Source organism: Camelus dromedarius, chromosome 16 (assembly GCF_036321535.1).
Source record: "Camelus dromedarius isolate mCamDro1 chromosome 16, mCamDro1.pat, whole genome shotgun sequence".
Taxonomy (NCBI): domain Eukaryota; kingdom Metazoa; phylum Chordata; class Mammalia; order Artiodactyla; family Camelidae; genus Camelus; species Camelus dromedarius.
The window spans coordinates 25666402-25690905 of NC_087451.1; the positions used below are offsets into that span (position 1 = coordinate 25666402).

General features: G+C 53.2%; 1 protein-coding gene across 3 annotated transcripts in view; it reads right to left on the minus strand.

Moving 5' to 3' along the window:
* Positions 1-839: 839 nt before the first annotated feature.
* Positions 840-24504, minus strand: part of PRPSAP2 (phosphoribosyl pyrophosphate synthetase associated protein 2) — a 34148-nt gene continuing 10483 nt past the window's right edge. For all 3 annotated transcript variants that reach the window (XM_031467495.2, XM_031467498.2, XM_031467496.2), the window contains 6 exons: positions 22591-22706; positions 17974-18029; positions 10496-10644; positions 7482-7552; positions 5196-5342; positions 840-1518 (listed from right to left, as the gene is read on the minus strand). In XM_031467495.2, the coding sequence (XP_031323355.1) occupies positions 1360-1518; positions 5196-5342; positions 7482-7552; positions 10496-10644; positions 17974-18029; positions 22591-22706 (698 nt within the window). In that variant the 3' untranslated portion in view covers positions 840-1359. The remainder of the gene's footprint in view (positions 1519-5195; positions 5343-7481; positions 7553-10495; positions 10645-17973; positions 18030-22590; positions 22707-24504) is intronic.

Below are 24504 nucleotides of genomic sequence, written 5' to 3' on the forward strand. Positions count from 1 at the left end.
GGGCTGGGCACTGCTGGGTGGCATGAGCGCAGAGGGGATGCTCAGGAGACCATCCAACAGCTGGGACAGACGCTGGGAGTGCAGGCCTCAGTGCCTCTGCACACACGGGGCCCCAGGCCTGCTCCAGGGCAAGGCCCCAAAGAGTCAGGCTGCTCTCGGAAGTGGCAAACAGTAGGTTACTAATCTTAATTTTGTGCTAAATCAACTGCTATTTTATTCCAGATTCTAACAGAAACAGGCAGAAAGCAAAGGCTTAAGGTTTTCTGGAAGAAAAAGTCATCTTTTCTTTGTAACAAAGTCTTAATTTTCTCCTGATGACCTGGAGGGGACTGCCATTACACGACCTCATGGCATAGCTCATGGGACCCCAGTGTGTCACAGCCTGGTAAACTCTGACGTACCGTCTTGAGTTCTGAGCTCTAAGACAGACAATACTCGGTGCCTGACACAGAGAAAGGTCGCATCGCTTGCCCTCTGTAACCACCCCCCAAGCATCTGCCAGAGCATGCAGTGGTTCCTTCTGTTCCGAGAATGACTGTGCTGCCAAACAAGCAGCAGAACAAAGCCACGCCCAGATGCGACGGCAGCGCACACCAGCTCCTGACCTGCCCCCTCAGCTCACAGCTGGCGTTCCAACTCCTCTGCTGCTGCAGTCAAGTGACTATGCATCAACGTGCAGGGCCCTGGACAGACAGAACAGGGAACATCACACCCCGAAGGCTGCCGTGCCACCCGGAGCTGCAGACAGCCCCACAAGCGGCCATACACCTCGACATCCACAGCACTCACATTCAGCTTCCATTTTATTTCAGTTATAAAACAACTGCCAAAACACAAAATTTAAAAAAAACCACACACAAACACGGTAAGTTTTTATTCCTTCTTTTGTTGCAGAAAATAAATAACCGTCACATATTCCATAAGCTTGTCTATAAAAGCACTTCTGGAAGTTTACTGGAGTTGACAGGAGAATCTTTTTCGCTTCTCAACTGTGGTATCATTAGTAGATCATTTTATTTTATTAACTTTTTTAAGCACTTGGGCTCAAGCAACTTTGGAAAAAGGCTGTTTGTGAGCTTAAAAATCTTATTCCCAGTTATTTTTTAAATAGTTAAACTGAACACAACCAGGTCTTAACGTATTTAAGAGGACAATACAGTTTTTCTGTTATAAAAATTGCCCCCCAGATTCACAAACACCCACGCAGACGTAAGAAGTTGGTCTGTCTCTGTAGGAATGAACAAAAAGGAAGGAACGAGACACAGGTGGCCCCTGTGAAACACACCCAGCCAGCAACACCTCACGGCACTCATTCTCAGATCCCAGTTTGGCCCTCAGGAGTTTTAACAAGGGAACCCGTCAGTCATCTAAACCTATGTTTCTGAAAAGGTAGGACATGGACTCCCCATTGTGAATCCGACGGATGGCTTCTGAGAGGATCATGCTGATGTCCACAGTTTTGATTTTGGGGCACTGGAGCTTCTGGATTTCGTGTGGGATTGTGTTGGTAACCACCACCTGCGAATCGAGAAAAAGACCAAGAGATCATAAAGCTAAGCAGCCCCCGGCTTGATGCGAAAACCTGACACACGGTCACGTCACTCACAGGAGGGCCGTGGGTCTGCTGTGCCCTCAGCACCGTTCTCAGTCAATCTGAGCGCTACCTGTGTCTTAGGATAAGGCTTGAGAACCGCACACCCACTATAACAGCAAAAGGCAAAAAGACAGGATACGAACAACCGCTGGCAAGGGTGTAGAGAAACTGGAACGCTCATACACTGCTGGTGGGAGTGCAAACTGGCTCGGCTGCATTGGAAAGCAGTCTGGAGACTCCTCAAGAGGTTGAACAGAGTTTCTGTGTGACCCAGCAACTCTCCTGCTAGGCAGACACCCAAGAGAAATGAAAACGTCTCCATCTGAAAATGTGTAAGTAAACATTCATAACAGCATTGTTCACAATAGTCAGAAAGTTCTAAGAACCCAAATTTCCATCAGTTTATGAACAGAGAGCAAAATGTGGTCTGTCCACGCAATGAAATGTTCTGCAATCAACAGGAACGGAGGACTGACAGCTACTACAACATGGGCGAACTTTCAAAACACGGTGCTAAGTGAAACATGCCCGACACGAAAGGCCACACACTGCACGAGTCCACTCACACGAAATGGCCAGATTAGGGAAGCCTACTATGGAGATGGAAAGTGGGCAGCAGCTGCCTGAGGCAGAGCGGACTGGGGAGAGACGAGACCCACGGATAAGGGCACGAAGCTTCTTCCAGGGGATGAAAATGTCCCAAAGGTGACTGTGGCAATGGCTGCACGATTCTGGGAAAATACTGAAAACCACTAACTATGTATTTTAAGTGGCTGAATCACACAGTGTGTGAATTACTGTCACCCCTCCCCCATCCATGGTTTCACTTCCCATGGTCAACCTTGGTCCAAAACTATTACATAGAAATTCTAGGAATAAACAATTGACACATTTTAAACTCTGTGCTGCTCTGAGCAGCACCATGAACTCTCGTGCTGTCCCTCTGTCCAGCAGTTCCCGCCGTCCACCAGTCTGCAGCCCTCTCGGGCATCAGATCACCTGCTGTGGGGTCCCGGGGTTTGTGCCCAAGTCACCCTTATTTTACTTAATAATGGCCCCAAAGCACAAGAGTGGCAATGCTGGCAATTCAGATATTCCAAAGAGAAGCTGCAAAGTGCTTCTCTTAAGCACAAAGGTAAAAGTTCTCAACTTAAGAAAAGAAAAAAATTGCGTGTTGAGGTTGCTAAGATCTATGGTAAGAATGAACCTGCCATCCGTGGAACTGTGAAGAAGGAAAAAGAAATTGTGCTAGTTTTGCTGTCACACCTCCAACTGCAAAAGCTATGGCCACAGCGTGTGATAAGTACTTAGCTAAGATGGAAAAGGCATAAAATTTGTAGAATACTGTACATTTATAGTTGTTCTATTTTATTAGTTACTGTACTCTCTTACTGTGCCTGATTAATAAATTAAGATTTGATAAAAATTTTAAAAAGGAAAAAGAGCTTTTCAACATCTACAAATGGAAAAAGATAAAAATACTCAGCCTTTAAAAGCACAGGGGGCGGGAGTCATTTTTAAGTTGTTATTTATAACGCATACTCCCTATTTCCAACACAAGCCTCAAGACAGCTTCAGACTACAAAGTGCACACGCAATGAGACTGCTGAAACAGAGGCGGACAGCCAGGGGCGCTGAGAGCCAGCGCCGGCCGCGCGAACCCAGCCGGCGCGATCACTGCGCCCTCCCGTCTTCTGTCTGCTCTTCCCGGTAATGAAGGCGAAGATAAGGGTAGGAAGGGCTGCATGCGTCTCACGACCTGTAAAAGGAACAGCTCCCAAAGGAAAAGACCTGCCCGCTGGACTCAGACACGACGTTTGTTCTCTTCTGCTTCGCTTTGAGGGGGGATCGGGTTCACTTATTACTGTTATCTTTAACGGAGGGACTGGGGACTGAGGCCAGGACCTCGTACGTGCTAAGCACATGCTCTCCCTCTGAGCTACACCCTCCCCTACAGACGCAGAACCTTTGGCGACGTCCACAGAGAGTCACCGTGAAGGGGGCTCTGCGCAGTGCCTCGGGGACAGTGCCCCCGGGGGAGGGCGCCACACAGTCACCGCGGAGGGGGCAGGGTCCTCGCCAGGTAACCCGTCAGGGGGCGCGCCTTTTCCCATGTACTCTAACCACCTTGTAAAGTAGCAGCGTTACTGAGGTAAATCCACATCCTGTGCAATTCGCACGTTTAAGGTGCACGAGGCAACACTTCGGGGACACTCAGAGCTGTGATCACTGTCTTCCCCCACCCTGTCCCTCCTTATGTCGCCCTCCCCAAGCCCCTGGAGACCTCCCATCTACTGTCCTTACAGACGCCTGTTCTGGACGTTTCATGCAACTCGTTGTACTACTGTTAAAAAAAATAGGAAGAAAAACACTTGAAATCTTGATTTCTCAACCCACGCACCGCCTCCTGGCTACTGTTCTCCACTCCTCCCGCCTTGTCGACCCGCCATTACGTTTACTCACCTATCACTTTACAATCTACCAGGCAATCGTGCTTTGTCTACAGGTTTATAGGAACCCGTTCAGCCATCAGTTACAGACCCAACGCCCCAGCATGGCTATCAGTGACCAGTGACCGAGCCCCCTTTCACGGGGCAGCCTCCCCCAGGAGCTCCCGCCACCAGACTCGCACGTGCTTCCATCCGCTTTGGCTGCTGTACGTCCCCCCCACAAAGCCCACCCAGCTCTGCGGGCTCCAGCAGCGCCCCGACCCCGCACGCTGGTTCTGACCCGCCCGCACACGGCTCCCCGCCTAGCGCCAGGTGGACAGACGGGTGAGCGCCCCCTTGGGCCTGGGGTCTTCCCACTTCATTTAACACAGGAGTTCTGCCTCTATTTTGCCACCCTGAGTGCTCTCAATGTCACTCCTGGTTTTCAGTTCGTGCTGTCCAGCGGAGGAACGAGGCTGGACGGACCGAGCCATGCAAGTCTGGCTTTCTACCTGCACTCAAGCATCCCAGACCCATCAAGCTGATGACCACAGGGCCAGGCTAGAGAGAGCGACTGCTGAAGAGTAAAAACGTGGGACTCCGAAAAGTAACACGAGTTTGACTAACTTAAGATTCAATACCAGAAACAGCCAGGAGACAGCACTTCTGTTTCTTGAAAGAGAATAAAAAAGTGATTCATACAATCAACCCCTCGGCTGGCTGGCCCCCAGAACGAGGGGGGACACCGCAGGGCGTGGCAGCCCAGCTGGCCTCACGTCCGGCCCGGGGCTGGAGGCGGCGTAGGCAGGGTGCCTGTTTCTCACCTGGGGCGTGCGCACCAGGGAGGGGGCCGGGCCTCTCACCAGGCCAGCCGAGGGCTGCCCCTGCAGGCTCGGCCCAAGGCCGTCCCACGGGGAAGTCTCCCGCAGTCCCCGCGGGGCTGTGCCGGGGCGCAGGGAGGGCGTGTGCCCGGCACCGGGCGGCGCGGCGGGGACCACGCGCCCCGCTCTGGGAGCTACCACAGCCGTCCGCGCTGCCGTGGGCACAAGACAGGCTGACAGCCCACAAAACGCACGCACAGCCCACACCTGACGCCACTCCTAACCGCACAACGGCGCACCCCTCGTGACGGCAGGCTCCAGGCAGCTGCGCCCCACCCCGGGCCCGGTTACCTCGTCAATGGCAGACTCCTCGATCAGCCGGGGGGCGTCGGAGGACAGCAGGCCGTGTGTGGCCATCACGAAGATCTTGTAGGCGCCCCTCTCCTTCAGGGTCTCTGCGGCCGCGAGGAAGCCGTCCACGTCATCGATGATGTCGTCCTGCCATCAGAGCCAGCAGAGGGCGTGAGCACCTGTGAGGAGGGGTCTGGACCACGAGGAGAAAGGAGGGGCCGACGAGCCCCCCGCCATGCGTCTGCAGCCCCCGCAGACGCGTCCAGACAGTGAGGTCCCCGGGCCCGGCACGGATCGCCCACAGCACAGGGCGTCCCTGCAGGCTGTCTGGGCGCCACACCCGGGGCTCCCTGGGTCTCAGTTTCTGTGTCCCCCTGGCCACAACTATGCCCCCACCAGGTTTCAGAAATTCGCCCAGTGGTGTTTTTCTAAATGTAAAATGTAAACTGTTAAAAGATGCTTTTGACTCTGGTTGTTCCTTCCTCTTTTTCTTGCTACTTTTCCTTATTTTCCAAATTTTTGTCACTCAGCAAATGAGAAATATATCTTTTACATATATTTTTATAATGGGAAAACAATCTTATTATTTTTAATAAAATACTCAGCCTACTAGTTTCTAATCTCACAGATTCTCAGAGATAACAGAAGAAATATTTAATAGGTCTCTGCCCCTGGTTCCTGACAGGGGCCCCCAGCCCTGTAAACGCCGTGACAAGAGCGCCAGGACACTCTCCTGTTCTAATGAGGTGACTCTGGGGTGCTTCCCGGACAGGGGCCATCACCAGGAGGACCAGGCCGTGACGAGAAGCTGGAATTGGCAGCCCCCTGCCCACAGCTCCTCCAGAGAGGACAGAGGGCTGGGAATGGAGTCAACGGTCCATCCTGCCTGGTCAGGGGGCCTCCACGAGACCCCAGCAGCACAGGGTGCAGGGCGTCCAGGTGGGCGAGCACGTCCACCCTGAGAGGTGACGCAGCCCAGCTCCACGGAGGCCCCCAGACCTCGCCGCGCGCACCCATGCCCTTTATCACACCCTTAACAAACCAGGGAGCAGAAGTAAGTGCTACCCTGAGCTCCGTGAGCTGCTCCAGACCACGCGCAGATCTGGGGACGTCACGGGAGCCTCCTGTTTGCAGTCAAGATGGACAGACGTCGTGGGTCAGCTGGGGACCCAATATTGGCGACTGGCAAGTGAAGAAGGGGGTGGTGCTGTCTGTGGGACTGAACACCTAACCTGTAGGGTCTGTGCTAGGCCTGGTTCCGGCCAGAATTGAAGGGAACTGCAGGGCACCCAGCTGGCGTCGCCGAGATCTCCACACGCGTGGCGACGGGCCACACGGGGACACACAGGAGGGGACACGGGGACACACAGGAGGGGACACGAGCCCTTCCTACTGCACCACGGCTACCGAGCTTCTTTTAAGTCCATTAGGACATCAAGCACTGTCTAGAGTTGAATAAATATTCATATATTTATTTTATAAACATGCATTATTCTTTTCAAATGTATACTAATATTACTAGGATTGAAAAAACACATATACATATAACTATTTTAAAAGTGCTACTGGCAAATGGCACAGCCGCTCTGAGAAGTATTCTGACAAGTTCTTGTAAAACTAAACTTGCAATCACCACGCAACAGCCAGCAAGTGCACTCTGGGTTATTTACCTCAGAAAGATAAAAACTCAGTTCCCACAAAGCCCACACGCAGAAGTGCACAGCGTCTCACTCCTAACAGCAAGAACACTGGAAACGACCCAGATGTCCTTCAGCAGGGGAGCGCAGACCCCAGGCGTGGTCCCCGGGGACATGGACCGCCGCTCTGGAACCAGGGGACGAACTGCCCACACACTCAGCGAGGGTGGGCCTCAGGGGGTCACGCCAAGTGAAAAGGCTGCGTTCTGTACAGGCCACCGTATGGCTTTCCTGAAACACCATCGCAGAGATGGAGGCAGATGGAGACCGCCCCACGCGGCGGGCCTGCCGAGGGGGAGACCACACCCCGCTCGCCTCACCCTCCTTCACGCCGCCCAGCACCGCGCGGACTCCTTCCGAGGGCCGTGTGAGAGGGCGTGCATTCTCCACCGTCAGAATCAATCCTGCGCCCTGCTCTGAGCACAAGCTAGCTTCCCAGGTCGTGACACACAACTGCACAGCAGTTAACTAAGCCGTCAGCAATTCCTTAATCAACGAGCGGTACTCACCTGGCCACGCCGCTCCCCCTCCCCCGCACCATCAGAACAACGGCACAGGTGACAAGGGTCACAGCGAGGGGCCTACGTACCACAATGATGGCGATCCTTCCGCCCACGTCGCCGACAACCGTGATCGGGGGCTTCTCCTTGGGAATCAGCACTGGTCAGGATAAAGCACACACAGGCGTCCAGGTTACAAAGCAGGCCCCGGCCTTGAGGCCACTGTCTTGTGATGAAAAGACCCAGGAAACCAGAAACAACCTGATAAACAGCTGCCGTGAGAGACCACCGCTAACATCACACTTAGGGAAGGACTCCTCCCCTCAAGTCAGGAACAAGACAAGGACGCCCACGGTCACCGCCGCTGCTGCACTGTGCTGGCTGTGCCACGGCCATCAGGCCAGGAAAAGAAAGGCATCCAGCTTGGACAGGAAGAAGGAAAAGGACCCTGCACACAGAAAATACCTAAGAATCCACAGAAAACTACCGCAGCGAACACGTGAATTCACCCAAGCTGCAGGTACGAGGTCAACACGCTGAAACCAGCGGTGTCCCCACACACCAGCCACAAGCCCCCGAGGAGGAAGCAAAGAAAACAACTTCATTTACAAAAGCGTCAAAAACAAAAAAGCCCCCCAAGAACAAGTTTAACCAAAGGCGTGAAAGATTTGGACAGTGAAAACGACAAAGCACTGGTAAGAGAAATGAAAGGACACAGAAATGGACGGAGAGGCGGCCTGTGTTTAGGGGCGGGAAGACAATGCTGCTAGGATGGCGGCTACGTCCAGAGACTCCATGCACCCCTACCGGAACCTCACCTGCTTTTTTTTGCAGAAATAAACTTAACGTTCATGTGAAAATGCAAGGGACCCCAAACAGCAAAAACCATCTTACTGAAAATCCAGAAATAAACCCGATCATCCGTAGCCAATCGATTTTTCCCCATCTTTACTGAGATGTCACTGACAGACAGCATTTTGTAAGTTTAAGGTGTGCACTTGTGTCTCACAAGATGATCCCCAGGACAAGACTAGCTAACACGTCCGTCACACTGTGTGTGGTGAGAACATGCAAAGCCTACGCCCCCAGTAACTGTCAGTATACACCCCAGTACTGTTAGCGGGGCAGCTGCTGTGGAGGACAGTCTGGTGGCACCTCAAAAGGTTAAGATTACCCTGTGACCCAGCAATTCTAACCCCAGGAACAGGCCCTGGACAAATGAAATCACACGTCCACCCGAGACGCGCACACAACTGCACGCGGCGGCGTCACAGCCGGAAGGGAGCCAGCTCCAGCCTGGGTCCCGCGGTGAACGGCAAACCGGCTGGAGAGCCACATGAGGGGGCGCCACGCAGCCGTCAAGGGGAAGGAGGCCTGGCACATGCGGCAGAAGGTCAGACACTGTGCTCAGCGAAGGGCCACACCCCGTCCGGGCCCACAGGCGTGAGTGAAGCGTGCGGTCGGCAGCCCCCGGGACGGGGCAGGCGCCGCCGGCAGGGGCTAGCGGGAGGGGCGTGGGGAGCGACTGCCCAGTAGCCAGGGGTGCTCTTCGGGGTGATGCAAAGTTTGACAGTGACAAGAAACGATGGCTGCACAAGCTGTGCGTGCACTCAGTGCCAGGGAGCTACACACGTCCAAATACTGTCATGAGACTTTCACTTCAGTTTTTAGGAAAGGTCAGTGTCACTGAAGCAGCAAGCGGCAGGCCTGCCCTAGGTCAGGGCTGCTCCACCGGCACCGCTGACAGCCTGGGCTGTGGGCGTCCTGTGGGGGGGCGGTCAGCAGCGCCCCCCCGAGCTGTGACATCAAGAATGCCCTCCGTGCCCCTCCCCCGGCTGCCCCAGTGAAAAGCGACGGAAGACACGGGGCAGCTCAGTGCAGCACGCGAGCCAGGCCGGGCAGAGGAGGGCGGGCGCCGCGGCCAGGCTGCCCCGCCTCCCGAGGCTCCCCCGGCACCTCAGCCTCTCCCTTCCGGGACGCCCCCAGCCCCTCTCCCGACCCGCAACACAGCACGCTCAACACACTCGGGACACCCCGCCCGCCCCAGCAGGACCCGCCCCTCACCCCACCTCCGCCCCCCAGGGCCCCGCGGCCTCATCCCGGAAGGAGCCGTGTCCAAAGCCCCTCCACCGGCTTTCCCGGAGCCCCAAGGCCCAGCTGCTGCCTGGCTCCTCCAGGCCATCCCAGGACACCACTTCCTCCTCTCAGGTTTCCTGTTCACCAGGGAGCAGACTCGCAGGCAGAGCAAGCAGCTGGGGGGCCCAGAGGACACGCCACAGGGGCACGGAGAGCGGCTCAGCTCGAGGCACGGGCACCCGGCCAGACGCGGCCAGACGCGCAGGCAGCGCGGCCCTCCACCCACCTCCCCTGCGGAGAGGGCACGCGAGCCCACCCCCGCCTCCTCCTGAAACCCGGCTCTCCCCTTGCTCGTCTGTCTCCTGTCGGCCTTCGCTGCGGCTTCCGAGCACCGAGCCTCAGGCGGGGAGGAAAAGCTCTTCTCCACAGACTCACACAGAGCCAGTATTTGGCTTTTCTTAACTGCAAAGATGTTATTAAAGCTTGAGGGGAGTTTCTCAAACACAAAACAAAGTCACGCATACCTTTCACCCTTCACACTTCCTCCGGGCCCTGCAGAAGACGGGTGGACACGCCTGCATCCCGCCTTACTCACACACGCTTCCGATTCTCCCGTTTCCAGTCTCACTGGTCTCACGGGGCCGGGCGACGAGCTGGGTTGACCCGATTCTTGCCCAGCCCCACCCTCTGCCGAACCACTCAGACTTTCCCAGTATCTCGTAGGAAGAAACGCTGCCTCGCTGCCTTGGCACCGGAAGCTTTCTGCTTATGTGAGGCCTCCTAGAGGACATGTTATGGACGGATGAGGGACATCCCCAACGTGCCATGAACCGGCCTCAACTGGGCGTCCTCACAGGTCTTGCCAGGACTGCTAGGATCAGACCCACGGCCTCGAAGGGACATCAGAAGTGCACTTGTCACAACCGGGCCACCAACTCAGTTGTTGCCAATGCAAAAAACAAAAAGAGAGGAAGCACTTCACATTCGGGAAAAGAACCAGAGGACAGCCAGGCGGCAGCACACTTACTGGGGATCTCCAGGCTGGGGTGGATGGCGGCCGCGCTCCGGACCATGGGCGGGGAGTGCCGGCCGTCCACCAGGTCGGACTCGGCGTCCTGCGCTTCCCCGTGGATGACCGCGATCCCCAGGCGCAAGCGCTCCGCAAAGGACTGTGCCCTGGGGGAGAGCACGACATGGTCACTGTCACACACCTGCTTTCTGTCTGCGCCTCCAGACGAACATTACGGGAATTTTTTAGAAAGTGTAGTTGCCCAAAGAATTTATGAAAAAGGAGAATAAAATAACCCCAGGCTCTTGGAACCCAGGACGAAGCATGGAGAGCCCGCGTGCAGACCTGCCCCTGATGGGTGGGCCGCCGGGCCTCCGCGTCCGCCCTCGGAACTGCTAATTCTACCTCCACCACTTAACAGGGAGAACCGCCACACGAGACAAGGGCGCTAAACGCTCGTCAAGCGCGAGGCACCGGCTTCCTGAGTTTTCCTGAGGTGCAGCCGGGACACAACAGGCCGCGTGTGCTTAAACCACAGGCTCCCAAGCCCCGGGGCAGGGACGCAACCGCGTCACACCCAGGCTGACGACGCTCTGTCTCTGCCAGCGTCTCTGCCGACCTTCCTGTGGCCCTTCTGTGATTTCTCCTTCCAGCATCGGCTACCGGTGACCCGCCTTCTGTGGCCACAGTTCTAGTTTCCCAGCATCCTGAGCGCACCATGCGCTCCTTTCTGTCTTGCTCTGTCCACTCAGCACAACGCGCCGGAGGCGGACCCGCGTTCCACGGTCATCAGCAGAGCATCGGTGCTGAGCAGCGTCCTCGGTGCGGGTGCTCTCCGCCCGTCCACTGACCTGCTGACGGAGCCGCGTCTGGTTCTGCGTTATTACAAACCTGCCACAAACGTTCGGGCGCAGACATCCGTCTGGACTCACGCCGTCTTTTCTCTGGGGTGAAGGCCTAGGAGCGGAATGGCGGGAGCACACGGCTGCACACGTCTAACGCTAAGCAACGGCCACGCTGTCCTCCGACGTGGCTGTCACACGGCCCCACATCCCCGCCCCTCCGCGCCCGGGGCTCCCTGGTTTCACCATGGATGGAGCCCTCCTGACCGACGCTGTTGGACACTTTTTCATGTGCTTATCTGCCACCCGTACAGATTCTCTGGAACAGGGTCTGTTCCTCTTTTGCCAGTTTTTAAATGGGGTTGTTAGTTCTCCTACTAAGTTAAAAGAATTCGCCGTATGTCCTGAGTACGAACCCTTCGTCGGGTGCGCATGACGAGGCTCTCCTCTCCATCCGGCCTCCTCCCGTTCCTCTCCCGTCTTCTGAAGAGCAGGTTTCATTCTGACGACGCCCAGTTTAACATCTGCTTTCCTTGGAAGTTGTTCTTTTTTCAAAGGTGTTTGGTTTTTTGGATTTTTTGGGGGGGACTATTCTAGTTCTTGTGTTTTCATCTAAATTTCAGACTCACTTTGTCAAATTCTATAAAAAGCCCGCTGACATTCTGATGGGATAGTGCGAGTTCTACAGACTCCTGCGAGGAAGGAGATCTTAACACTGATCCTTCAACCCGTCAACACAGTGCACCTCTCCATTCATTTTGGTCTTCTGCTCAGCAGTGTTTTGTATTTTTCAGTGTGCAAGCCTTGAGCCTCCCTGGTTTATCCCTAAGGGTTCCACTTAATTTGATGTTATTGGCTTTATTTTTCATTTCAGTTGCTCGTTGCTAGTACACAGAACCATAGCTGACTCCTGCATGCTGACCTCACGTCCTGCAGCTCTGCCGCGCTGACTCACGGGCACTAAGAGCATCCTGCAGACGGCGGCAGGTTTTCCTACGCGGCTGCGAATTAGGAGTGTTTTGCTTCTTCCTTTTGCTCACTCGATCCCTTCCCCCGCCCCCCTTCTTAATCGCAGTCTCCAGAACCTCCAGCACAGTGCTGAACAGAAGCAAGGAAAGCAGACACCTGGTCTCCGGATCCTGGGGGAAGCAACCGGTCCCATCGCTGAGTGTGATGCGAGCGGAGGGTTCCACAGGTGCCACTCTCGGGGTCAGGGAGCTCCCTTCCATTCCTGGCTGCCTAAAGCTATTACCAGGAGCAGAAACCGGACATTGTCAAGTGCTTTTTGAGTCAACTGAGATAATCATACGGTTTTTCTCTTTCAGTTTATGCCCAATGGTCCTGATGTACTAGCCTTTTTATGTATTGTTGGATTCAGTTTGCTAAAATGTTGCTTAGAATTTTCATATCTGTGTTCATGAGGAATCGTGATCTGTTGTTCTTTTCTTGTAATGTCTCTGCTCTGTCATCAGGGGAACGAATGCCTCACAAGATGAGCTGGGAAGTGTTCGCCCTTCTTCAATTTTCTGGAAGAGTTAACGTACAACCAGCATCGTGTGCCCTCTAAACGTCCACCGCAGGGGTCTTACTCTTCTTCCATCTCCAGGACCTAATGCAAGGTGAATGTTCAAGTGCTTACCGACCCAACAAGGTCTCCCAATGCCGGTTTTCAAAAATCAGAAATTCAAAGCAGGTCCTAACAGCTTATAAGAACAGCTGAAAATAAACAACAGCAAGGGCCACGGTCCCAGATGAGGCACTAGGCTGACCCGTCAGCACTGCCCGCACCAGACACAGCCAACGCATTTCACGCCACGGGAAGAAGGCGGGCGCCTGAAAACACCACGCCTGCTCCCAGCGTCCGGCTCCCAGCGGGGCAGGGCCTCGCCTCCACCAGGGCCCCTGTCTGCAGTGTCAGCAATTAGAGCAGAACAGCAAACTGATGCCGGAAATCTACTTCAAATTACTTTCTTACAAAGTTACATTGTGCCTCCCTCAGCAGAAAGCACGATGTCACTACGCAGTGCACACAGCTGCCTTCTGTGGTATTTAAAAAAAAAGCCCTCGAATGCACATAAAGAAACACATACTGGGCTGGCCCTTCCTACGATGAATCCAGTTTATTGTCTCCGAGGAAGATAGTAAGACTTCACAGGAGCAGAACTGTACTGCACCATCTGATACAGAAAATGTACCCGTGTGTGTGTGTTTACTTAGAGGAAAGGGGGAGTCACAGAGGAAGAATATTTTAATTAAAACTGCTAAATACCCTGAGAGTTAAGATGTAGTATTTGCATAACTTTAAATTCATCCTTTTAAAAAATTCAAAATTGTTGTTAAAGAAGTCCTCACAGAAAAACCTGCCCAGACAAACACCCACCCCAACCTCAACCTCATGGAGACGGGCACCCAGAGACCAGCTCCTCCTCCTGACTCAAGGCTGGCTTCGCAAACAAGGTCACCGTCGAAGCAAAGGCCGCTCAGGTACCCCCAGGAAAGCCTTTTTCCATCGGGAATCAGCAGAGATCCCCAGTTCCTAGAATCACGCTATTCCACCTCTACTGGCGTCTTGACAAGAACGCAGTCCTTCCCAGGTGAGCGCAGCCCTTGCCTGCACGCCAGCGCTAGCTTCTGGAGCCTTTATGTGACTGGACACGCAACCCGGATTCCCGACTCCGAAAACAACCAGGCTGTTTTCTGACAGTCACACTGCACTCCCTTACACACCAACAGTCACAGGACCCCCAAAGCACCTCAGCCTTGCTCCCGGCTGTGCAAGGATGGCGGCTGATTCACATCAGGGGCCAGAACGAGACACAGGGTCTCAGATTTCTTTTTCTATTCACTTAGCCATGCTGAGGAAACAATTCTAAACAACGCATTACAGCAAGCTGTTTCTTCTTAAAGCAACATTATATTCTCAGATGAGCCCTTTTCTTCAAAACAACAGCTCACTGTCCAAGGGCCCCACAACCACGGCCGCAGAGCCCGGGGCACTAACCACCACCCCTCCACCAGGCAGTGTCTGGGTTGGGAAACCCTCTCCGGAGCAGGTGACAAATCTGCCAGGGCGACAGCTCGGCGTCACCCGCGTTTCACCGCTGAGGAAACGGAGGCGTGGACCCCGGTTCTCACAGAGACTGGCTCAGCCCCAACCGAAGGCCACATCCTGACTCCTGGTTCCACTGTCTTCCTGTGTGAAGGAAAAGCCGGGCTGGGCCTACTCGTAAATCTAAGTGTAACAAGTGTCGGATTACTGACCTGAGTTCTGCTGGGCTAACTCATAAACCTAAGATAGTGAGTGTCAGTTTGCTGATTCCCTGCTCATGTTCTTTTCTGCTAGCCAGCTGGATTTTCAGAGACATATCTGGCCTTGGAACGTCGGTCTGCTGTCTCCCTGCCTCTGCTTGTGTGATAATGATGCTGCTAAAGCTGTTCCGTGCCTATTGGCCGAACACCCCAAGCTCGTAATTAACCCTGTAAAACCTCATGCGCACGTCTCGGAGGTGCTCCGAGCTTCGGAGCAGGAGCCCCTCTGAGCCCACCGGGGTAATAAACCTGAGTGCTCCTACCCTCCGAGTGGTGCTTGTTTCTTGGCTGGCCTGTCGTTTCCGTAACACCTGCTGCCTCAGGGTGTCTCTTAAATTAACTACGACGGTTTTCTAAGGTTAGGTACCAAATAAGAAAACTTGGAGGAAGCAGAAACAATCAGATCAAACATGGCATGTTGCGAAGCAAGAAAGTGCCACCCCAAGCTCCAACCCTGCAGGAACACGCAAATCAGGGCGTCAGAAGAGAAGAGCCCGCCCCTCAGCCGGGGGACACAGCCAGCCATGAAGCTGACTGCACCACGTCAGGTGCAGCTGCCCACAGGGCTCTCACAGCACCCTCAACGCGGGCAGCGGAAGGCCCAGCCGCAGCGACACTGTCTCGCTGTCCCGTCCCCCTCGCAGTGACTGTCCCCACCCTACAGCAGGGCTGTGTAACTCGTGTGGGTTCCATCACAGGAGGCGGGCAGAGGCTGGACCCCCCACCCCACCCGATAACCTACCGCAGACGGGCCACCAGCGGTCTTCCTGCTCACCCTCCAAGGAAGCGCCATCGCAAGTTTTATCCCCAGCAGCTGGCACGGCGCCCGGTGAGGGGTGGCCTCACACGTGCAGTGAGTGAGGACTCGGAGGACGGGCAGGCTGGCCCTCGCCCACAGCCACTGGAGTGGAAAACACTCTAAGAGGTAATCAGTTGGGCCACCACCTTCCCGGAGACAGCACACGGCTGAATCACCCTGGCTCCGTCTCTGCCGTTTCTCCTCTCACCTGCGAGAGGGACCAGAGGAACAGGCGGTGTGGGTCCCCCATCTTTCCTCCCGCCTCGTCACCCCAGACTCGCAGCTGGGCCCAAAAACAGCCCCTCCTGCCGGAGGACCAAGATGGGCAGCCTCACAAACCAGGGGACTTCCAACAGAAACTGCCCTGCTCCAGCCAACCCACAGGCTTCTGGGGGCAAAGAGCAGCTCAGGTCGGGGTACGTTAAGCTCAGAGGTCCCTCAAAGTACACACAGATTCAGTGTATGACCCAGCAGCTTCACCTCGGGGCACACATCTGCGAGAAATGAAAACGCACGGCAACACAGATGTACAGGGCTGCTATTCCACGGCCAGCAGCTGGAAACAACCCCAACACCCGTGGATGGACGAATGGAGTAACAAGGCGCAGAACATCTGATACAATGGAGTATCATTCAGCCATAAAGACCGGTGGATTCCTGGTCCACGCCACGATGCCAGGGACCTGCAAACACCGTGCTGAGTGGAAGAAGCCAGACACAAAGCCCGCATGTGTATGATTCCTTTTACGAACCATCTAGAATAGGCAACTGCTCAGAGGCAGAAGCAGATTAGCAGCTGCCAGAGAACGGGGAGCGATCACTCAGCAAGGATGGGGTGTTCTTCTGGGGTGATGAGAAAGTCCTGGAACTGGAGAGAAGTGGTGGCTGCACAACACTGCGAACGTACTGAACGCCAGTGAACTGCATACTTTAAAACGGTTAACTGCGTGTTATGTGATTTTCAACTTTATTTTAACAAGTGTGTGTATCAGAGAAAAGCAAATTACTAAACTGAAATTCAGCCTTTGCACAAATGTGTTGAAGGCTGTGTGAAACGTTTATATTCCCAAACAAGCCCTGGTGCACTACGACTTAACAAATGGACGACGCGAGACTGGCGGGACAGGGCTCCTGCAGGAAGCGCGGGCAGGCACAGCCTGGCTGCACCGGGAGGCGGGCTCCGAGGGCGCGGAAGCACATGGTCTTACCACGAACGCCAACTCCATCTACTTGCTACACTAAACGCTAGTCTTGCTTTGCAGTGGAAACCGCTCATCTGTGACACTGGTGACACTGGTAAATGGGCGGCTCACGACGCGCCGGCTGCCCTTCGCCCCGATCCAACGCCCGTGGCCGAGGTAGTAACTGCCTGTCTTCCCCCCACCGGCCTCAGCGGCGATCCAGCCCACAGCAGAGGCTGAAGCTCAACTAGAGGAGGTTATTTTAAGAGCTTTCCTTAGGAAAAAGTCTCCATCCTACACTTGATTTTGACCTTTCCCTCCGCAGCGGAGTGGCGTCCCCAGGCAACATCAGTGCAGGCAGACCTCTTTACTGCGCTCTGTAGACACTGTGTTCTTACAAGCTGAAGGTTGGTGGCGACCCTGCCAGTCTCTCGGCGCCACTTTTCCAACAGCATTTGCTCAGTTGGTGTCTGTGTCACATCTTGGTAGTTCTCAGTACTTCAGACTTTTTCATTACTATTACATCCTTTATGGGGATCTGTAGCCGCTGATCTTTGATGCAAGAAGATTACGTATGACTCACTGAGGGCTCTGATGATGGTCAACACTTTTTAGCAATAAAATACTTTTACACTAAGGCATGTATAATTGTTTTTAATACATAATGTCACCGCATACTTAGAAGACTACAGCACAGTGTAAACATAACTTTTACACCCACTGGCAACCAAATCTCCATGAGACCCTCTTTACCGCGACCCTGGCATTCCTGGAGCAGTCTGGACCCCAAGCACAGGGTCTCCGAGGCACGTCTGTGTGCGATGTCCTTTCAGCTCAAGTGCAAGCTGAAGTTCCAAACCACTGACCCATCAGTTACTGCCGGTTACACGTAACTCTCAGCGCTGCCCCGTCTGCACCCCTTAGGGTGTTTTAGTTTTGTAAACTGTCACCCTTTAACACATACCAATCAGTGGCCTCTTGGATGGATACAATCCTGTTAATAAATTACAGAGTTTCTGAACACAGGGCAGTGAATGACCTCGGAGTATGTTCATTGGTATTTTAAACACCAGATCTGAGGGCCTACACGCGGCAGCCAGCCTGGGAGGGAAGGGAGCCCTGGGCTGGGAGTCCCCAGACCTGGACCACTTTGGGCGAGAAACATGACTGTTAATCACAGACTGGGACTGAATAAAGGGGACGAAAATAAATCATCACTTAATAAATGGAGTCAGCGGACAATCTTCTAAACCATCAGTCCACGGAATAAAAGGAAGGAGCACGTGGGAACCACTGAGACAGAGTCCAGAACATCTGGGAGTCACGGAGCTGGGGCCGTGGGTGCAGCCCTGGGCCCCCACCTACCTCTTGGCTGAGGCTGGAGACTTGGCCACAATCACCGCGTTCCTGTAATCCGGGATCTGTGACAGAGCAGAGGTTGGGGATTACTGCCATGTCTCCGCAAGGCTACTCACGCCAACACCCCACGACCAACACAAGTGAGCGTTCCAACAGCGCAAGATGCCATCGGGCCACTTCAGCATCTTCCAAGGAGACAAAAAGTTCAAAGCAAATTTTGTCTTTGGAAAAAGAAATATTATCAAGGCGTGAATCTCCTGGACTTCTTTTAAGGAACTACTCGAGTAGGGCTAATCACAATCAGCTCAGGTCTGTGTGGCAGCAAATACTGACAGTGGTGTAAAGACATTTCCACAAAGCCAACAGGGAGCCCTCTCCTGACCCCCAGGTGCCGCAATTTCACATGCAAGGGCGAGATCCACCCAGCCCGGATCCAGGGTTGCCGTCAGGTTCCAGACAGACAGCTGCAGGTCTCAGTCACAGCAGCACGAAGAAACGATCTGTTTCAGGAATCAGCTCAGTGCTGTTTTATGAAGATACTAAGAACCCCCAGCAAAACAACCAAAACGCCAGCCTACTTTGGAGTCTGTGCTGGTGACGAATGTGACTAAAGCCACACCCGTTACCAACTTCTGAGGGTTCAGAAGGCAGAGTTACTTTTAAGCTGAGCAGTAGTTTGTTGTTTCTGATTTCATCTTGGCAATATGTTCAAATTATGTTCTTAAAATTTAATGACTTCATTAAATTATATTATTTCATTCAAATATATCCCTGTTGATTTTTTTCTCACAACTATTCTGGATCAATGAATTTTAATATACGCACCTAGTAACATCGAGCACCCGTACAACGCCTAGCACTAATGGGGAGCACTAAACAATCAAGTTAGCAAACAAAAAAAGACCTGCTATCTTAAAGAAGGCAATTGTCAGTGTATCTGGCATAACCACATCTCTGCATCTGCCTCGTCTATACACATAAAAAGCCTCATTTATCCAACAGTGTCGGGGAGGAAGTTTAAGGTAGCAAAAAATACTTTCATTTAAGCATTTTCCTTATTTTTGCTGGAAGTCTTTCTAAACTGTTTTATGTACTTGCCGCACCAAACATCATCAAACAGCCCCAAACCAGCCAAGAGGAAAAATAACTGAAGAAACAGTTAATAAAGAAAAGGAAACCTTGAAAGAAAGGACTCCTTAATCAAAACAAAACAAAACAAAAAAAAGGCCTGCCTTCTGCCTGGGAGTCTACGCGCGAAGAAAGAACAAGTGGTTACGAAGAACCAGAAAGAAGCCCAGAGGCTGGAGGGTGTCACAGTCCCGCCGGAGCCCAGCCGCTGGCTGGCTGCGGCAGAGGGGCCGCGGCCGAGAGCAGGCGGGGCCGGATCCAGCGCAGGACCCTCCCCGGCGCGGTCCGCGGTCCGCAGTCCACTGATGCGAACCTTGAGGGAACAAAACAGCTACACGGCACCCAGACTGGATCCTGGGCCTGGGCCGGCCCAGGGAAGCCGGCGCCCTCGGCGCTGTCAGGATGACCACACACAGCACCCGCCCTCACGGCCGCTGGGAACCTGACCCTCCTCCTTCACAGCTTAGACGATTACTCTTCTTACCAAGCGCAGGGGAAACACACCCCAGCCTGTGCAAGTCTGCCGACCAGGCTCCGCACAGCCCTGCCTGCACCCCTGGTTTTCCGTCTCTTGCCGCTTATCTTATTTCTGCAGTGACGAGAGGGGCTGATATAAAGACACCGAGAAGGATACAGGGGAAAAGCACTCAAGAACCAGAAACAGGATCACCCTGTAAGCTCCTGTTTAACCCTGCTGCGAGGGGAGGGGACGGTGTCTCTGCAGGCCCCGAAGCCGTACGCTGGGAGCCTCCCCTCTGTCGTTTCCTCAGGAACCCTGTGCAGACCAATGGCCACGAGGACTGTCACCACACACTTAGGCACTTCTTAAAAACTGGAAGCCAACACAACCTTGAAAAAGAGGAACAAATCTGGAGGACTCACAGGTGCCAATTTCAAAACTCCCTACAAGCCTTCAGTAACCAAACTGAGCGAGGTGCTGACATGAAAGACAGACACGCAGACCAGTGAGGAGAGCGGGGAGTCCAGAAGCGCGTCCCTGCATCTGCGGTCAGTCGTTTTCTGTCAAGGGTTTCTTGACAAAGTCACTCAATGGGGGAAACAACAGTCTTTTCAACAATGGTGCTGGGAAAGCTAGGAATCACGCGCAGAAGAATGAAATCAGGCACCTACCTCAGTTCACGTACAAAGTTAACTCAGAGTGGATCAGCTTAAATGTCAGAGCCAAAGCTGCAAAACTCTCAGGAGAAAACACAGAGGTAAACCTTAGGAACCTGGGATTTGACAATGTTTTCTTAGATATGAACGCAAAAGCATGAGCAACAAAAGAAAAGGCAGATAAACTGGACTTCACTGAAGTTAAAATCCTTTGTGCCTCCAAGGACACTATAAACAAAGTGAAAAGATAAATTACGGGACAGAAGAGAGTATCTGCAAGTCACGCTGTCTCTAAGAGTCTACTGTCCAGTGTATATAAAGAACACTTCAAACGCCACAGAAAGATAACTCAGTTAAAAACTGGGCAAAGGATTTGAATAGACATTTATCCAAAGAAGACATACAAATGGCCAAAACACACATAAAAAAGATGTTCACCAGCATTAGGGAAGTTCAGTCAAAACCATCACGAGACACCACTTCACAACCAGTAAGATGGCTATACTAATAAAAAAAAAAAAACCCTAAAATAAAAGTTGGCAGGATGTGAAGATATCAGAAATCTCATACACTCCTCGATGGAATATATAATGGTACAGGCCCTCTGGAAAACAGTGCAGTAGTTCCTCAGAAAGTTAAACACAGAACTGCCATATGCCCAAGTAATTCCAGCCCTAAGAACACATTCAGGAAATGAAAAGTATGTCCACAGTGAAAACATACGTCCACTCTGAACCCCGCACACAGTGCTCACAGCAGCCAGAGGGCGGGGCCGCCCGGCGCCCGGCGCCCAGCCCCGCGGCGGAGGCCGGCAGTGGCCAGCGGGCTGCTCCGCCATTGGGAGGAGCAGGGTCCTGACAGGCGCGGCGGCGCTGATGGGCCTAAAGGCACTAAGCCAAGTGAACGCAGCCAAACACAAAAGATTACATACAGCATGATTCCATTTATATAAAACGTCCAAGACAGGTAAGTCCGCAGAGAAAGAAAACAGATCAGCAGTTGCCACGGAAGGGGGGGTGATTATTCAAGAGTACGAGGTGTTCTTTGTGATGAAAAGTTCCAGAACTAGAGGGGACATCTGTACACCACTGCAAATACACAAAATACCAGACTTGCCTGTGTTACAATGTGTTTGTGTCAAAATTTTGTCAATTTCACCTCAATGAAAAAAATCTGAGTGTGTTTGTCAAGACCCCCTTAAAGGAAACAAAAAGGCCAGCAACAAGCTGGGAGAGTGAAACAAACACGAACGGCTGGAATCGAGAATCCAAAACGAAGGCCTGCAGCTCAGGAAGAGACCACCCACCACCCACCACACAACAGGCACCAGGCGCCTTTCAGAGGAGGCACTGTGAAGAGATGGCCACCATCCTGAGGCGTCAGGACACACCCGTCAAAGTAACGAGGGAGCAGTGCAGCCACGCAGCGGGCAAAAGCTCCAGACCCCGATCACATAAGCACGAAGCAAAGAAGGACTGGCTGGACAGCGAAATCCCTGCTGGTGGGGACAGGAGCCGGCAGGGCTGCTCTGGGAATGCTAAACCCAGTGATTCCACACCGGGTACACGACCAAGGCACGTGGCTTCCGTAGCACAGGAGACTCATTCAGGAGTGTGCACAGGACACTCACACAGCAGCCAAACCTTAAGAACAAGCCCGACAACAGCTGCACGAGGAGCGTCTCTCAGCAGTCAGAGCGGGTGAACCGGCACAGACACACGGTGAGTCTCACTAATGCAGCGCGAGCGGAAAGCTCCCAGATCACGTGGTTTGACTCCTTTTATAAAGCTAAACTTATTTACATATGTGTGTGTGTGTATAGTGTGTTTCTGTCTTTGAAATACATATATTTGTCACATGTACATATACACATACATGTGACAAAAAGAAACTGAGAGGAAGATGAAACAGTCAGGACAGAGGTCCCCTTGGCGGGAGGAGGCAGCGGGACAGGACAGGAAGGACCACACGGGTGAATGCAAGTTACCGCAATGATTCTTGCTGTCCTGCTGGGGGCAGGGTCACGGATGCTGACTACCACAGACGGACGGACAGAGAGAGAAGGCAGACAGACGGATACGAAAGAGGCCCACACAGGGACCAGTGACACAAGTGAGTTATCTGTCAGAATCACTAGTCCAATTCTAGGCACCTGAGGTCCAAAAGAAACAAAAGCAGTTTTAAAAGCTTGGCAGAAGAAACAAATTGCAGATTAAGGCTGTTAAAACACGCCAAATTACATTTATAAACTAAATTGTACTTTAAGCAGAACACGTTGTTTTATTTCTTCATGGACAGCCCAAGGAGGTGGAGATGCTAACCTTAAACAATGTTAAAACAGCTGTTAAACAAAAGTCACAGCAAGTCTGACCAGCTCACCTCTTCTTGAATATACTGTAGTAAGAAGGGGGACGCCCTTAAATTGTCAACAGGGATGTTGAAGAAGCCCTGGATTTCCTTCTGGTGCAAATCCATGGTGATGAGATGAGTGAGACCTGTGAAAACAAAGCAGACACGGACACAGATGGTTTCACAGCCAGCCGCACTGTATGAAATAAGTTCTACATAGAGCAAGATACGGTATTTAACAGATTACTATTAAAAGTCGCTCTCTCATCAAAACTCAGCCATCTTTATTTCTGAGGTTTTTTTAGTACAATGAGATTATAACAGAAAATATACATATTCACCTCTGCCCCGGCTCCCGACCCAGAGCTCCCACAGCCCCTGGGATGTCCTCGGCGGGGAGGGCGCCAGGGGCACCTCTTGTCCCCGTCTGCTCTCTGACCCGGTTCCTGACACACAGCCCCCGAGAGTCTCGTAAACTCCGCACCGATCAGAGCACCGGGAGCAGCTCCTGCTCTGGCGAGGCCACCCTGCATGGGCTCTCGGGTGGGGCTGGCGCTTCCAGGCTCCCCACCACCCCCTCTGCAGAGAGGGCACGGGCTGGACGTGGAGCTAACAGAGGGCCATGCCTTCGTGCGGAAGCCGCCGAGAAGTCCCAGCGCACGGGGGGCTTCCGGGCTGGTGATCAGGCGGGCGGCCCCGCCCCACACCCTGCCCGCCCCCAGGAGGCTCGTCTGATTCCTTATCCTGTCGTTTCTGAGCCAACCAGCGAACAGTAGGAACAGTTCCCCGAGTTCTGTGAGTGGTTCCAGCAAATGAATGGGACCCAAGGAGGAGGCTGTGGGACCCTCCCCGACTGCCAGCCAACTGGTGAGGAGCATGGTGCCAGCCTGGACTTGAGACTGGCATCTGAGGGGGCCGGGGGGGGCCAACTCACGGGATCTGATGCCACCTCCGGGTGGACGGGGTCAGGCCTGAGTTAAGATGCAGGACACACGGCTGGTGCCGTGCAGAAAGCCTCTACGCACTTGGAGGCAGAAGTGTCGGAAGTGAAGTGCTTCTGTGTGAGGAGTAAAGGAAACTCAAAGGAGGCGGTTTCCCTCCTCAGAAGGGAAGACTGGGTGGTTCTGCTTACACGGAGATGCGTGACTTTCACACCAATTTCAAGTCTTAAAACAGCCGAGATCGCAGTGACAGAGAAACGTCTCTGATGACCATCAGAGTGGCCTCCTCTCCCTGAAGTTCCATCAGTAGGTGTGACAAAGCCGTATTAAGACAAATATACCGCCTTCAAATACTAGAACAAACTGCACAGGCCTGGAAGAACCTTCATCCCATTGACTCCTTAACAGATATTTGAAATGATCACCCGCAAAATACAAGGAAAATTCAACTGGGAAAATTCAACTGGAAATATTTTAAAAAGCAAAGCTTGCTGAAAAGAGCAGGAAAAGTGAGCCTCGGGGCCCCCCCAGAAGCAAGGCCAGAAGGGAAGGGCAGAGCTTCCTGGAAGGCTCGGAGGGTCCCCCCGGCCCCGGCCCTCCAGAGCTCTCAGCAGGCTGTGCTCCAGGCTGCTGGGGTTCTTTTTATCGAATTGTGTCTTGGTTTTGCCTTCTCTGAAATGCTACAGCAGAAAGCTTATTCTACACGAAGTGTCTGTGTTAAAACAGTGATACGAGGACTTTTTATTCTTTCCTCTGTGCAAATGCCCTGTGGTTCGTGCCTTCTGCAATCACACATGCACGCACACACGCAGGAACAGCTCTGAAGACTTAGAAACAAGGGGCAGACACTCAGGATGTCACCTGAAAACGCACAACACAAAACAATGTGTGTGGTTTGAAAGCTACACCACTCTGTCCTGGGAAAGGAAGAGGCCGGAATAAAAGTAGCCGCTGTGCTGGAGCAGGTCGTTCCAAACGCCTCCCCCTTAGAAGCAACTCAAGT